The 17071-nt window shown below is 33.3% G+C and overlaps 4 protein-coding genes across 4 annotated transcripts; 1 reads left to right on the top strand and 3 right to left on the bottom strand.

Annotated features, from left to right (window-relative positions):
• Positions 1-10935: 10935 nt before the first annotated feature.
• On the bottom strand, positions 10936-12296 carry N7459_008695 (uncharacterized protein; the record flags this gene model as incomplete). The annotated part of the gene is made up of 4 exons (XM_056947863.1): positions 10936-11320; positions 11375-11643; positions 11707-11841; positions 11937-12296. The coding sequence occupies 4 exons, from the start codon at positions 12294-12296 to the stop codon at positions 10936-10938; spliced, it is 1149 nt and encodes a 382-aa protein (XP_056797373.1).
• Positions 12297-13458: 1162 nt separating this feature from the next.
• N7459_008694 (fungal specific transcription factor domain-containing protein) lies at positions 13459-14205 on the bottom strand (the record flags this gene model as incomplete). The annotated part of the gene is made up of 1 exon (XM_056947862.1): positions 13459-14205. The coding sequence occupies one exon, from the start codon at positions 14203-14205 to the stop codon at positions 13459-13461; it is 747 nt and encodes a 248-aa protein (XP_056797372.1).
• Positions 14206-14655: 450 nt separating this feature from the next.
• N7459_008693 (fungal specific transcription factor domain-containing protein) lies at positions 14656-15366 on the bottom strand (the record flags this gene model as incomplete). The annotated part of the gene is made up of 2 exons (XM_056947861.1): positions 14656-14669; positions 14730-15366. The coding sequence occupies 2 exons, from the start codon at positions 15364-15366 to the stop codon at positions 14656-14658; spliced, it is 651 nt and encodes a 216-aa protein (XP_056797371.1).
• An 875-nt stretch (positions 15367-16241) lies between these two features.
• Positions 16242-17055, top strand: N7459_008692 (nicotinamidase; the record flags this gene model as incomplete). The annotated part of the gene is made up of 2 exons (XM_056947860.1): positions 16242-16322; positions 16393-17055. The coding sequence occupies 2 exons, from the start codon at positions 16242-16244 to the stop codon at positions 17053-17055; spliced, it is 744 nt and encodes a 247-aa protein (XP_056797370.1).
• Positions 17056-17071: the final 16 nt, after the last annotated feature.

The following is a 17071-nucleotide window of genomic DNA, read 5'->3' as shown; positions in this document are numbered from 1 at the left end:
AAGGAAATCTATATAACTATATTTAAAATAACTAAGTTATTTATCTAGTATATATAGAGAATAGTATATCTTTATATACTATAAAGCTTAGATTTAAGTACCACTAGAAAAGGCTAAATAAGAGTACTAATTTAAAAGCTAACTTAAAGAAGCTATATAAGTATAATTAAAAACCTATTAACACCTAGAGTAGTAATAAAAAAAGGCCTTTTAGAGACCTATAGGATAAAAAGTATAAATATATATCTAGAGTATTAAAATAGTAATATACTAAAAATAACCTTTATTATATCTATAAGAAAGTTAGTTATCTTAGTAAAGACTATCTAAAAAGCTAAAAGAACTAATAAGATTAGCTAAAAAAAATAGAGAACCTAGTGCTATATACTATAGTAGTATTAGGTTTCTTAAAGAAAAGCTTATAAGAAAGCTCTCTTTATATATTAATCTATAGTATATTTATAGTAAATACTTATAAAGGTATATTAATTTAGATTACTAAGATACTAATTAATAATAAAGCTATATAAACCTTTATTAGTTAATATTAGGTAAAAGTGAACCTAAAAGATATAATAATAGAACCTTATTTAGTTAAAGCAATCAATAGGTATAAAATCTATTTATATAGTTAAAAAGAAGTAGCCTTAAAACTAATAGATAGCTAAAGAAGATATAGTATCACTAAGATCTTCTATAAAGCAGTTAATATAACTAAATATAATATTATTTTAGGATATAACTAGCTTTAAATAGTTAATCTAGATATTAACTAAGTAACTAATAAGTGATTATACCACTAAAATATATCTATTAAGATTAAAATAATATTGCTAAAAGCTTTTAAGTAAGAACTACTACTAAAGATAATATTCTATATCCTTTATATAACTCTATATAGGTTAAAGGATAAAGAAAGATATACTATAAAAGCCTATCTTATAATAGTAAAGATAGATCACCTTATATATATAGAGTATACTAATTTTATAGATATTATTAATAAAAGATAAGCTACTCTATTATTAGAGTATACTACTCTATTATTAGAGTATACTACTCTATTATTAGAGTATACTACTCTATTATTAGAGTATACTATATATAACTATATTATTGAATTAGAATTAGAGAAAAAACCCCTATTTAAATTAATATACCTTTTATCTAATATAGAGTTAAAAGTTCTTTATATATATATTAATAAGAATCTTAAAAGAGGTTAGATTTAATCTTTAAAGAGTCCTATAAGTGCACTAATTCTCTTTATACCTAAGAAGGATAAAAAGCTTAGATTATATATAGACTATTATAGTTTTAATATAATTATAATTAAAAATTACTATCTATTATTATTAATTATAGAGTCCTTTTTATAGTTAGTAGATATATTAATCTATACTAAGCTAAATCTATATAATATATATTATTAGATCTAAATTAAAAAAGGCGATAAATAAAAGACTATATTTAGAATATATTATAGTTATTTTAAATACTATATAATACCTTTTAGATTAGTAAATATACCTATAATCTTCTAGTTATATATTAATAAAGCCTTAATAGGCTTAGTTAATATTTTCTTAGTTATATATCTTAATAATATTCTAATCTTTTTAAAGGATAAAAAAAGCTATATTAAATATATTTAGATAGTGCTAGAGAGGCTTTACTAGTTTAAGCTTTATATTAAGTCTTTAAAATATATATTTTATACTAAATAAGTTAAATTCCTAAGATTTATTATTTTATATAATAGTATTACTATAGATCTAGCCTAGATAGAAATAATTACTTTTTAGCCTAAACTAAAATATATCTTTAATATTTAATAGTTTATTAGCTTTATAAATTTCTATTACTAGTTTATTAAGTTATTCTTAAAGATAGTAGTATCACTTAATATATTAATTTAGGGCCTAAATACTTAGAAGAAAAGGTAGAATAAAAAAAAGGTTAACTTTTACTTTAATAAAAATATAAAAGAAGCTTTCTATAAGATTAAAGGGATCTTTTAAAATATATCTCTTTTAGTATACTTTAATCTAATATTTAAAACCTTTATAAAAACTAATATATTAGATAAAGTGATTAGTAGAATCTATTTATAGCTATAGCTAGAGATAGATATATAAAAATCTATTATCTTCTATTTAAAGAAGATAATCCCTATAGAGACTTAGTATAAGATTAAAGACTAAAAAATATTAGCTATTATAGAATCTTTTAAAGAGTAATAATCCTACTTTAAAGATAATCTTAACTTAGTAATTATAAAGATAGATTATATAAACTTAGTTAGTTTTATAATAATAAAGAAGCTCTCCTATTACTAGATATACTAAGCAGAGTATCTAGCTAACTTTAATTTTATAATCTAGTTTAGGGTAGATTTAATAAATCCTATAGATATATTAAGTAAAAAACTTAATTATATATAAAATATTATTTAGGATAGCTTATATAGTATAATATTTATAAAAAAGCTATAAAAGGTAATCCTTAAAGGTACTACTAATTAATTTAAAGAGATTTAAAGATTAGTGACTATCCTAGGTATAACTAATTAAGAATCACTATCTTTATTATTTATCTTGTATAAGGAAGCTAAAGAGACCTTTATAGGATCTTTAAATCAATCTAAGCTTTAAGAACTATTAAGTAAGCTTATTTAAAGGATTTAAGTAAAGGATCTAATAGTAAAAAAAAAGATTATAGAGATTAAGTAGAAAAAGGTAAATAGAAGATTAGTGGGTATATAGTAGAGAAAGACCTTTAGCAATAGCTTACTATATATTTAGGGAAAGATATATATCCTTTATTACTAGAAAGCTATAATAGTAGAGATCCTTTATATCCACTATAATAATCTATAAGTAAGGCACTACAGTAAATAAAGGACTAAAAAGAATATCTATATATAATATTAATAGTATAATATATATAAAATAATTAAGTTATATATAAATAAGTGCCCTATATATTAGTATAACACTGTTTATTACTATAAGCTATATAAGTTACTAGAATCCTTATTAGTCCTATAAAGACCTATAGAGTAGATAAATATTAACTTTATTACTAGATTACTACTTATAAAGTGGTAAGGAAAGGTCTTTAATACTATTATAGTAGTAGTAGATCTTATAATAAAGTATTCCCTTTATATCCCTTATATAAAGAATATTAATACTAATAACCTTATATACCTCTTCTATAAGTATATAGCAATAAAATATAGTATACTAGATAATCTTATTAGTGATAGAGGTTTAGTCTTTACTAGTATATTCTAGTTAACCTTCTATTATATATTAGGTATAAGATATAGATTATCTATTATATTCTATCTCTAAATAGATAGGTAGACTAAGTAGTAGAATTAGACTTTTAAATATTATCTATAGAGCTATATAAATTAGTATTAAGATAACTAGCCCTAATAGCTACTAATAGGATAGTATATCTATAATAGTATAATCTATATAACCCTAGGGATATTACCTATAGAGGCCCTTATAGGTTATAAACCTAATCTTTATATCTTAATTAAAGAGGAACTAATAGAGCTATATAAGGATATAAAATAATAGGCTAAAGATCTAAAAGAGATATAAGAGGACCTCTATATATATTTAGAGAGAGTAAAGGAGATAATAAAGAAGATATATAATAAAAAATATATTAATAAAACCTTTATAGTCAGTGATTAGGTCCTTATATATAATAAGTATTTAGACTTAGATAGACCTCACTAAAAGCTAGATTATTACTATACTAGACTATTCTAAATTATAGGTATTATCAGTAAATAAATATATAAATTAGTCTTTATACTAATATACTATAAGGTACACTTAATATAGTATATCTTTTTATTTAAATCCTATAAAAATGACCTATAATAAAGATATAATTAACTAGATCTAATCTTTATTAATAAATACCCTAAATTTAAAGTAGAATATATCTTTAAAAGCTGTAAGAATAATATAGAACTTTTAGTTAAATAGGAAGGCTATAAAGATAGTAAGAACACTTAGGAACTAAGGTTAAACTTTAAAGATATAAAAGTATTAAATTAATTTAAAAAAGAAGAAAGATCAAAGCTAATAAAAAAGCCTTAAAAGTTAACTAGATATACTTTTATAGCTATAAAAAGAGGACCTAGCTAACTAAAAAAAAATCTTCTAAAATAGATATAGCACTAAGTATTAGCTTATACTATATAACTATAAACTACTAAAAATAGTTTAAAACTATAAACACCTATTAACTAATAAAAGTAGCTAAATAATATATCTATTAAAAGGACTTAGCATAGATTAACCTCCTTTAGCTAAAAGAGCTAGTTAAATTATATAGAAATTAATATTAAAGATAAACTCCTAGCTAGGGATATACTAATATAATATATAAATACTATAAAAAGGGTCGCACTACTATTTATAGACTTATAGGATAAAGATCTAAATTATACTAGCTTAGATATAACCCTATAAAGACCACTAATAAGGTTACTATACCTATAGAATACTACTAATAATAACTATTATACCCCCTATCTCTATATACTATTCCTAGTATAGTAGATATAGCTATTATAATTATTATAGTTAGTATAGTTAATATAGGGATTAGCAGAGGAAGCTACCCTTATAGTGGTAAAGGAACTATATCTTTTAGTATATTAGTAAATAGATTACCTAGATTAATCTGCTAGGTTAATAATTATTATATACTACTAAACTCTTTAATAAAGCCAACTTGCTATATAGCTTCTATAGGTATTATAAAGGGCGCTAGGATAACTATATTAGCCTTATTGTTAAGGCAAGGATTAACCTAAGATATAGTTTATTAGTATTAAAACCTACTAAGGAATAATATAGATAATCTGCTATAAGATAGGCCTACTAGAGAGCTAAGCAATATACACACTTTGTCCCCCTAGGACTAGCAATATATATATACCCCTATATATACTAGAGTTGTTAAATATATTATATACACTATAATACTACCAGATTCGATAGTATATTCAGTGGTCGCTAGTTCAAGATATATATATTGGCTATCACAGCAACAAAGACGACAATAGGTTGATACTATAAGGATATACTGATAGATAATCCTTATAAAAGGACTCGCGACAAAGAAACCACTTACCATACTAGATCATAGGTAAGCCACGCGTAAGAAGTCCACATCTCACAAAGACGCTGGTTTACTATAGTAAAAGTGAGGGAATCGGAGGAACAAAGGCCTCACATCGACCTACAAGGACGCAGGCCCTCAAAGGAGGGGGGTAATGTTACAACCCCGGCCCTCACAGGGACTGCACATATGGTCTCTATGGTCCTGCGTACTGCACGCACCCATGGTCTATATGGGCCGCCGTACCGCACGCACCCATGGTCTATATGGGCCACCATACCGCGCAGGGATTTACACCCCTGCGCACACACAGATAGCACGCCAGCGATTAGTTTACACTCAGAATCGAGTCATTGGTTTCTTCACTCTAATCCTTTTATCATCTCATCGGACTGCCTTGCAGAGCCAGTCCTAACACTTAAAGTGTCTATACTTTATTTAAAATACTATTTTCTATTTATTACTATTTTTAATTTATAGTTAGTTATATATATTAGTGATATTATATTTTATAAAATATTTTACTCTATAGATCTAGTCTTAGATCTTTTTAATTAAAGGTAATAAATATTAGTCCTTAATAGTAATTAAATTTAATTATTAATAATCTATATAAAGTTATAAACTTTTATCTTTTTTCTTTATAAAGATAATAAGATATCTAGCTAATAATAATAATTTCTAAATATAACCTTTTTTAGATTCTTATTAATATAGGCTTATAATATCTCTAATTTAAGCTCTAATAACTAATAGATTAATTAAAATATAAGATTTTTATCTTTTTTAATCCTAATTTTATAGTTAAATAGACTATACTTTAGTAATTTATTATCTTTTAGTAGTTTAAATATATCTTAGTATTTATAGTACTCTTTAGGTATTTATATTTCTTTTTTAATTATATAAAAGGTTTTTAATTTATAGTTTACTATAATATATTCTTTTAGTTTATTATTAGTTATTTTTAGTAACTATTTTACTATTATAATAATATTAATATCTATAGTTTTATTTTATATCTTACCTTTAAACTACTAACTCTATTTAGTTTTATACTTACATAAATTATAATAAGTTCTTATCTTTTTAAAGCTAAGCCTTTTATTATTTAATATCTTATATTTAGTCTATTTTTTTTAATTTATTTATAATTATAGTTTTTAAAATAAATACTATTACACTATTAATTAATTTTTAGATTATACTATTTTAGCTATAGTACTCTAATTACTATATTATATTATCTTAATCTAGTAATATTAAAATATATTTCCTTTTTATAGTTTCTAATAATTATCTAGATCTATTCTATATAATAAATGATTTTTAGTCTTAGTTTTTATCTATATAGCTTAATAATTAGTATAACTTAACTTTTTTAGACTATTAGTATTTAGTATTTAGTACTAAACTATAGATTTATAAAGTTTTTTATTATTTAAGAGTTAAGTATAATCTAAATAAAAATATTATTTCTTTTAGAAATTATTATTAAGATTTTAGTCTTTATATATTTTCTTTATATAGTAGCTACTAATTATTACTTTTTTTAGTATAGCTTTTATATATATTATAGTAATTTTAGATTAATTCTACTATAATCTATCTTACTAATTATATAAATTATATATAATTTATTATAATATTTAACTATAGCTTTTAGATTATACTTTAGATATCTTATATATTTAATATATATATAGTCTTTTTATATATATAGGTATATCTCTTTTATATCTTTAATATATAATATTAACTTATTATTATTAGATTTATTATAAAATACCCTTTATAGATCTTTTATATATAGTATACTATTTAGATTATTTTTTTAGCTAAACTACTTCTAAATTTTTAAGTATTTATTTTTAAAAGAGTCTTAAAGTATTAAGAGCACTTTATTAGTTCTTTAAGATAATAAAGTTTCTTAGATCTCTAGGGTTTCTAGTATCTCTATAGATATCTTTAAGATATCTATTCCCTATTTTTTAGATTCTTTTTTTAATAGCTTTTAGGAATTAGTTATTTAATAACTATCTTAGACCTTTTTTAATTTATTTCTATTTCTTAGCTTATTTATAGAAACTACTCTTATTTATTATACTTTTTAAGCTATAAATTAACTAAGATTCTAGAGTTTATTCTTTTTTAAGCCTTTATCTCTTATTTATATTTAAAATATAACTATAATAAGTTTTTATATTTTAGCTATATTATTTACTTTTTTTAGTATTATAATCTTTATTACTTTTAAATATAGATTATTTATTATTTAGTATTTTATTAGTGATTTATAGTTTTTAAAGCTTAGCTTTTTTATTAAATAGTTTATAAAGTTATTTAAAGATATTAATATACTTTTTAACTTTTTTATAGGTTAGTTTTATTTTTTATTATTTAGTTAATTACTTTAAATTAATAATATTAATACTTTTATATATTAAGGTTCTTAATTAATCTATATTATTTATTTATTTTTAATATATTTCTTTAATTTAGTTAATATCTTTATTAATTTTATCTAGGCTTTTTTTAATCTTTTAGGTATTTCTATTTATTATTATAGTGGCTTTTTATTATAAACTTTTATAGTTTTATAGTTTATTTATTTAATTATTTTAAATTATATTTAATAGTTATTTTATATAATTTAGTACTATTTATTTAATTTTAGGCTTTAATGCTTTTTTTAGGGTTTTTTTATTTATTTAAGTTTATTTATTTATTAATTTATTCTTTATATAATATCTTCTTTTTTAGATCTTATATAATATTTATTTAGCTTTTTTAGCTTTCTCTGCTTTATTCCTAAAATTTCTATATATTTAGTCTAGTACTTCCTATATTTCTATAATATATCTTTTTAATATTTAGTATATTAGTTTTAGGCCTTATTTTAGATTCTATCTAGTATTAAGTTTTTAATTTAGTTTATTTTATATTATATAAAATATCTTTATTTTTATAGTTTTAGTTATATTATATACCCCTTTTTCTTAGATAATATATATTTATTAGTTTCTAGCTATTTATTTTATTTTTATATTTTTTTTATTATATAGTCTAATTTATTATATTTAAAATAAAGCTTTTTTTCTTTATATTATTTTTATTCTTTAGTAAAGAGTCTTATTATATTAAGTTTTATTAGTTATAGTTTATAAAAATCACTATAGATTTCTTTAAATTATTATAATCCTTATTTATCTTTTTAGTAATAATATCTATTATTTTAGTGTTATTTACTATATTATATTTTATTTTATTAAAGCTTTTATTTATATAGTTAATTATTAAATTTAACTACTATCTTAATTATTTTTAATAATTTAGTAAGTTAATTAATCTATATTAATTTATTTTTAATTTCCTTTTTAAGATCTTATTTAAATAACTAAATATATATATTATTATTATAGTCTAGATATAATATAATTTATTAGAATTTAATAGTATATATATTTACTAAGTTAGTTTATTAGATTTATTTAAATCTTTTTTTAGCTATTTACTAAGTATTAATATCTTTAAAAGTTTATTTAAGTTTTTTTTTAAAGATTTAGTATACTATAAATATTTTTTTATTATATTATTTTAGTCTTTTATAGGCTTTTTATTAAATTCTTAAATATAAAGCTTAAATTATTTAAAAGCTTATTTTTAGAGATATATAGATATATATATTACTTTATTCACTTTTTTTATATAATTAATAATATATAATTATATATCTATTTATATAAAGAATAATTATAACTTAGTTTAATTTTTATAAAAAAAGTCTAATTTAGATAGTTTTACTACTAATAGTTATCTATATATTAACTAATCCTATAGCTAAAAGACTATCTTTATTAATTCTATATTAATAAGAGATAATAATAATATATATTCTGCTTATCCTCTCTCTATATTACTAATACTATTATTTTTTACTATTATTAGATTATAGTTAGTAATAAGGTATTAATTATCTTATTAATTTTATTTAAATCCTAAACTAAATATTTAATATATTATATACTAGCTAATTATCTACTACTATATTAGTTTTGCTGCCTTAAAAGTGATACTTTTTTTAATAGCTATAGTCTCTCTAAATTTACCTATCTTTTATTACCACTGCTTATCTAGCCTTATATAGGCTTAGAGTCTATAAGGTATTTATCCTAAAAGGTATATTAATTAAGGGCGCTAACTAAGTTAGTTATTTAGAGATTGCTATCTCTAAGTAAGCTCCTAAGGTTATTAGAATTAGTTAGGGTATTAAGCAATATAAAATAGAATAAAGATAAGTTGTATTCCAATCTAGGTGTTCTAAATGCAATAGTTTAATTAAATGTGAAGAACTAAATATATGCTAGTAAATAAACGTCCTCTTATATCCAGTCCATTGTATCGCCAATAAGACCGGATCTCATTGCTGGTATCTTCCAAGCTCATCACCAATGAGTCTTGGTCATGTGATCCGATCTTTCTCTCTATCGTAACCCGAAGGTTTCCTCACGTGACTTCTAAGTTGATTGGTTATCACTTCTCCGTTTTCATGCCTTAGCGTGTTGCCGACGCTAGGTCCGTAACAATAGTATATATCCTTTTTATAACCTATTTAGTATAAAAGAGATAATAATTATTTATAGAAGCCTCCTGATATATATACTTATTAGCGAAAAAAATAGTTCTTTATCGATACAATTTAAACAATCTTTCTTAGATACTTTCTGTCCCAAAGTAGATTATAAATCTCTAAGTAGACTTAGCCTAGTCTAGGACTAATAGTCCTTAAAATCCTGATTTTAAAGATTATAGGGCTAGGAGATAAAGTATTCTTAGGAGTATATAGCCTAAAATATAATACTGATTAGCTAATCAAATAATAAGCCCTATTATAGCGTAACTAATTACTATATATTTACTAGGATAGATAGTTATATTATTAATATTAGTCCTTTTTTAATAGGACAGTAAATATAAATCTTAGGAGGGAGGATAGCATATAAATAAGGCTAGTATGTTATATTTTATTAAGGTCGCTTCTGCGGGCTTCTTACCCCTACGCTTAGGTGCTGCTCAGTAAGCAAATCAGGGAGCTCAGATAAAGGTCAGTAAGTAGATTAGGCTGCTCAGGTGAGGATTAGATAATACTCAGTGAGTACTTTAGTATAATTATATAATACTCACTGATCAGGTTAGGCCGCTCAGAGGCGTGCTCAGTTCTACTCACAGAGCGCTCAGTGAGCAAAAAGCGGCAAGGTCTGAGCACTAAAACGGAAGGGGAAGGCCAAGAAATGGCAGAGGAAATCCGCTACGTAGGTACCCAGTAGGGACTGCCTTGAGTTTTCTGTTCCGAAGAATTCAAACAATCGTACGGATCACATCAGGAATCTCGGAATCTATTGTAGGATTGTTCAGGAAGTAGAGCAGCCCCCTTTGTGAATAATATGCTCGGTGCTAGTGATCTTATTTTCAATGGCGGCAGTGCCCCTTCAATCGTATCAAATAGCTAGTTACTCGAGAGGAACAATGGCGATTATAGTGGCCTAGGTCTATATTGGAGTATTGTTGGCCTCGTCCCATTTTTGAAACAATCTATGGCGGAGCATATAACGGCATATGTCGGCCAAAACAAATTGGCCTGTTAGTGTTAAACCCTAATGGCGGATGTCTTGGTGGTGAGGCAGCCTCTCACCCTGCCCGAGTCTGATAGGCAAGATGATATTTCCTTGCCCTTATTTTCACAATGGAGGTGCCTTATCATTTCTCTCGCCAATTTCAGACGACGGATTCGCTGTACAGAGTGGAGAGTAAGTTCTGGTGCCAGGCTACAAACTCGCCCGTTTCTTGCGGAATGTAGCTCGGGAAACCTTGATTCATGGCCTGCAGGGTTCCCCAGGAGGCTTCGCCATTGGTTTGGTAGGTCGTGTTAGAGAACTCGCTCGCGTTGAACGAACGATACACGAGCGGGTGTTGGTCGAAAGAGACGCTGGCGACAGTCTGAGACCAGATAGACGAGGAGCCAGCTGGAAAGATGGTGGCTGTACCAATGCCTGCCTGGAGTACGGCGGCATTGCCCAGAGTGGCGTAGACGCGACCGAGCGCGGTGATCTCTTCAGCAGACTCGTATGTCAGAGAGGCGTTGCCGAAATCGGGAACCAGACTACAGTCCAACGTTAATCATCAAGATCGGTATTTGTTCGAGGGTCATTCTTACGGCCAGGACCCAATGTGGATATCCTCCGTCTGGGCCTGCATGAGGAAAGTGACTTCGGGAGCTGTGTGCTCACCGCAAGAGAGCATCCCGATGCGACCGATGGGCGTGCTGACTGCGTAGATCTGGTCCACGGTGCCGTCGGTCCACAGGTCTCTCTCCTGCGCCGAGGGTCGCAGCTTGTGTCTGTGGATGAGGATCTCGCCATCCGGGGCCACGAGAGCCTGCGCCATATATAGATGGACAGCATCTTTCTCGGAGAAGGACAGTCCCTATAGGGATGTAAGAAAACCGGAGATTCGTAGGCAGGAGCTGTGGTAGCAGCGTCTACTTACAACGTAGATCTCGTTGTCGGTGGCGGCTTGCACAAGCTTATTCCAATTTTCGCTTCCCACGACCAAGGAGTTGTCAATGTAATCCTTCACATGGTATTCAAACCAGGGGTTGGGAGTCTCAGTATTGATGACGCCCTATATCGAGGATGTCGTCTTAACGGTCACGTCCTGGAAGCTTCCTGCATGATGCAAGAGCACAATGATGAAAAGGAATTGCGGGATCAACTCACCTTGGGGTAACCAGGAAACCAAACCTCCGGAAAGCCGATCACGCGCGCCTGATTCTGAGCAGCCTCCTTGATCAGACGGACGCCCAAATCCACGGTGCCGTTCAGGTCAAGAGTGACGCCATCCCAGTTCTTATTCATCATGGGGAGCGGCCAATTGACCGGCTTATCGCGGACCGCAGCAATGGTCAAATTCTCAAGATCCCATTTCTTGACTATGTCGTAGACCGATTGGTGGGAGGTACATCTGGTCAGGTCGTTTGCCCGAGCGGCCATAGGATGACCACTCCGGCCGTTACTTGGAGAGGCCCAACACGCGGTCCACAGGCTGGCCGCGGTGGCAAACTGCACGAAGGTCTTCATCGTGGGACTATCGGGTGATTCGATCTCGGACTAAAGAAGATATTCGGAAAAGATCGCGCAAGACCGGTCGATGCCAAAACAGATGGTCCTCTGCTGCCTCTTGGGATGCCTGTCGCAAATGCTTCTTTCTTTTGGAACAAGGACGAAAGTGGCCTTTTATATTTCCTTCATCACCGATTACCATTTCTCACTCCCGGTCACTCACACCTCAGAAGAGAGTTTTCTGGGTCTCACATTTTCGCAGGTAACCAGACGATAACCAGACGACAGAATTTGCATTTGACAAATTCCATAGGATCATTCGAGATAAGTCCCTATAGAGCCGGACAGTGACCAACGAGCGGACTAGATGAGGTGAATTTAGCGGCGGCGGTCCTCCCTCCGCCGTTGATAAGGAGATCGGGGCTTATCTCCTATACTCAACCTGCAACCAATCTCGATCGCTGGTCATTGTTCAATGCTCCCTGCGGATTCTCCAAATTTACCCTCGTGAAGATCGTTATCTTTTTATCTCGGGTTTCTGACCGTCTTCACCCAGAAAAGATAAAAACTCTGTTGCAAGAAGCCCTGCGAGCGGAATGCGTTCTCCGAAAATGACAGCCTCCCATGGGACTCCCGAGAGTGTTCAATTACGCCACAAAGGAACCAAATTTTCGCTAAGATTTGGCTTGGATGAGACTGTCCTGGCCCTTTTGGCGGGTCAACGGCGAGGGTATAGATTGGGGAATTTCCATCCACGCAGGGCTGTTCGAATCAGATTTGTAGACGATGTAACATGCCCACGCCTGGAATATGTTAAACCAGAATGTAAAATCAGCTGGAATAGATGCATACATACATATCCAAACACAGATATCAATGTCTGGCAAGTTTGCTCCTTTTCCCCACTGCCCTCGACAGCAATTCCCCCCAAAATCCGTTTTTGGCTTGCGTAGTCGTTCTGGCGATATCGCTTCACGTCTTTGGTGAACGTAGATGCGCATCCACAGTTCTCCGACTCCGTGGAGAGGAATCCAGGATGGCCTCAGAGTGATATGCAATCTCCTTGATGGAAAAGTTCGACCGTTGCAAAAATTTCAAATAACTGGCCACTTGAATATAGTCCCGATCAACGCTCAGCCTGAAAACAGTAAGTTCCCTTCCGCAGTGACAAATTGGTCGTTTATCCCGTATACCACTCAAAGTTCGTCGTGGTGAGGTCCTCATTGAAAATGTCAAAGTGAAAGAAGTCAATCGGGTCGACATCCTCCCACGCAGATAGGGTGTCCGTCGCTGCTATGTTCCACAGTGCAAGATCTGCACCCCCTCGCGACCCTACTTCACTGGAGTCGGCTGGCACAGGCACCGCACTCGACTCCAATTGATGTTCCAGCGAGAGAGGAAAGCTGTAACGCATTGGGAGCGCCCTGACAATATTCCACCGGGCGGCCAACCCCCGAAGCACGTTTATCGCGTTACGGGCTCGTTGCCACCGCGAGCCCATCGCCTCCAGAGCATTGAAGCAGGTACGAAAGTGACTGATGGACTGATTCTTCATAGAGGGATCCGTCGACGTAGCATTCAGAAGAAGCGTGATCGCTGCCGTTTGCACGCTGTGCACGATAAACGGAGGCGCTTTGTCGAAAGACCCCACACTCTCAAATGCCCGAACCAGTCTGACAAATTGTGCCGCTTCCACCGTCATGGATCGTACTGCAAGGCGATGCACATGGCTTTGTTGAGGTTCGCTGAGGTAGGGACGGTGGATCAGGAGCTGGGACATATGGTACGACATATGGCAGAAGATGATAGTAGACTCGCTCACGTCTCTCGTTAGTCGCAGCCTCGGGTCCAGATTCCTGCGAAAGGACAAGAGCCGCTCACGCGCATCGATTAGCATCTTATGTCGTTCGCGCGGGTCAAGGTCCATGAAGTGATATGAGTAGCTAATCCTGAGTAAGAATTTGACTTGACCTGCAAGCTTCAGTGAAGGGAGGGTTTATGTCTAATAACTCCTACATTTTGTCCATGAATTGGTCATGTATAAACCAAAGTCGACAATGGTAGTCAAAGACTACTTCTTGTAGTGAAGCACTTCGGTCCGCAACATCCAGATAGTGCGGGACCGATACGCGGCGCCAGGGAATCTGACAGTTACGCCCCAGAAGCGATGTTGCAATTCTGCTTTCATTTATTAGCCTCAATCCACCCATAACAATGCCAAAGCCCATCTAGAGCGTACCTGTCAAGGAGAACCACGCTCCAGAGGGATTTAACACGCAAAATGTGGGACCGCAATATTCGCGAATTGGCGGCTTCGCGGTCAGTTGTCTGCAGGGTTTCAAGTAGGCTGACCGTGAGTCAAAGGTGGAGGGCCAGACTACAAGCCCATACCTAATAGAGATGTCAAGTCAGTAAATTAGTTAGCCAGAAACGCCGCTTGTCGTATCCTACCGTTGTACATCCATGCCATATTGTCATTATCTAGTGCAAGTTCTCGCCAGCACATGATCGTGAGTGCCTGGATAGTGCTGAGCATAGGAACCTTTCGGCAAGTTTCTAAAGCATCCGCCTCAACCTTGGCGGCCTCTTCGGCTCCAAAGCATTGATCCTCAATGCTATCTGCGTACAGCGAGCCAGCTGCCACGATAGCCGATCGGAGAAAGGCAGCGTGGTGATCAAGGTTATCCTCCATCCCGGCTAGTGTATCTTCGTCCATAAATTGGTGCACAGGGTTGATGAATTCCGCAAAAAGGGCCAACGACTGTTTAACCAGTGGCGAGGCGCCGTAAGCGATCGGAATATTTCCGTCGTTGTGCCGAATATGTCTGGTTTCTGGATTGGCAGAAAGGGATGTGTTGTCCGCACCATCTGTGAGAAAGCAGAAATTGCCCGAAGGCCCGATGAAGGTGGTCTCGCCACTCTCGGTAACCTTGAGCCGCCACATAAGTGAGCTCATATCGTCGATGGCCGTTGAGACTGTCATATCTGGCGCGATAGGCAGGTCTGCTCTAGCCGATGTGTTTGATATCGTATCATCACCAGCCAAAATCTCTGCGATTTCCTCTGGAATTGCCGATGATGGATGCATGTTCTCTAGCCGACGGGCCTCCCCTTTTAGTAGATGAAGCTGGGCTTCAATTTCTTCAATATAGTTAGGGTCGTGTTTTCTCCTATGCCGTTTCTTGTCAGTTGGCACGCTCGATTCTCAAGCTAGCCCACCATTATCGTACTTCGTAGGTCTTTCAAGAATATATTGACATGCCAGGTTCCTTGCATGGCACCACGAACACGTCGGTTGAATTCTGTCGCACTGGCCGCGATAAGGCATTAGTGATAGGAGAATTGGTCAGAGTGAGAAGGACTCTGCCGCTGCCAGAGGCAGAAACATATTGGTACCTTGCGCTTGCGCTTCCGGCAGGCCTCACAAGCTGGCCAAGCTGGCCAAGCTCCTTTGCGTACGTTTTCGCTTTCGCTTTCCATCCTGTGCAAGCTAAGCGCAAGGCGCTGTTGATATGAAGTGGACTTGGTGTTCACGTCAATCGCAACCCGAAACCTCAATTGGCCCCTTTAGAGGCAGCTTCGTTGGTGTTGCACAGGCCACTCACTTAGATAGTGGCTGCCCAGTAGAGCAAGTATAAAGTCCTGAGTATTGATTCTCACTACTCTGCAAATTGAGTAGGATTCAAGGTCAAGGAATATTGACTTCATGAAAAGTCAATAAAAAACTTGGGTGATTAATCAAGTAATCAAGAATGAGAACAGCAATGCTGGCAACGGGAGGAGATGAAGAAAGTCGACGAGGGCGTTTCCAGAACTCGGCGTGGGGTGCACCCGAATAGGAATAGTCGATTTGGACCCCGTTACCTAACACAAGCTTCACTAGGTACCTTAGGTAGGTATGTACCTACCTACCTAGGTAGCTCCTCTCTCTTCTGAAACCACTGTGCAATCCCCTCCCCCACCATGGTCTCTGCAGATGGAGAAGCAGGGCCCTTTGTGCCCGCTTTGATTGTGGTTGACATGCAGGAAGACTTCTGTCCGCCCGTGAGTCTGAACAGGTGATTCTACCCAGAGCTCGTGCTGATGGACGCTCTGTTACGATGCCGGGGAAAAGAAGGGATCCCTCGCCGTACAGGATGGTCGGTCCATTGCTCCCTTGATCAACTCCCTCCTCGCCCAGCCCGGGTTCGTAACGCGGATCGCAACTCAAGATTACCATCCGCCAAACCACATCTCCTTCGCGAGCAACCACCCCTCACCGAACAACCGACCCTTCGAGTCATTCATCGAGATGCGAAATCCAGCGCCTGGCAAGGAGGACGAGACAAAGCTGCAACAACTTTGGCCGATCCACTGCGTGGCTGATACCCCCGGAGCCGCGATCATCCCCGAGATCGACGCCGATCGCTTTGATATATTGGTTCAGAAAGGCAAACACTCTCAGGTCGAGATGTATTCTGCTTTTGCAGACGCCTTTGGCAACCTCGACCCCACTGTCACCAAGCAGTCCGTCAGTGTTGACATCACCTCCGAGCTCCAGGCCAAAGGTGTGACCGATGTCTTCGTGGTGGGCCTGGCGGGGGACTACTGTGTGAAATGCACCGCGGTCGACGCCGTGAAGGCCGGCTTTCGCAGCTGGCTCATCGAGGAGGGGACCAAGTGTGTCGTGCCTGCTGGTTGGGCCCAGATCAAGGAGGAGCTGCGCACCGCGGGAGTTTCGGTGATTCAGGCTGACGATGCGGTGATGAAAAGACTAGAAGGAGGACAAGTAGCTTGAGCGACATGAACAGAAG

This window comes from Penicillium hispanicum, assembly GCF_028827665.1.
Source record: "Penicillium hispanicum strain IBT 35686 chromosome Unknown utg000007l_segment0_segment0, whole genome shotgun sequence".
Classification (NCBI taxonomy): Eukaryota; Fungi; Ascomycota; class Eurotiomycetes; order Eurotiales; family Aspergillaceae; genus Penicillium; species Penicillium hispanicum.
This window is presented reverse-complemented; position numbering and strand designations above follow the sequence as displayed.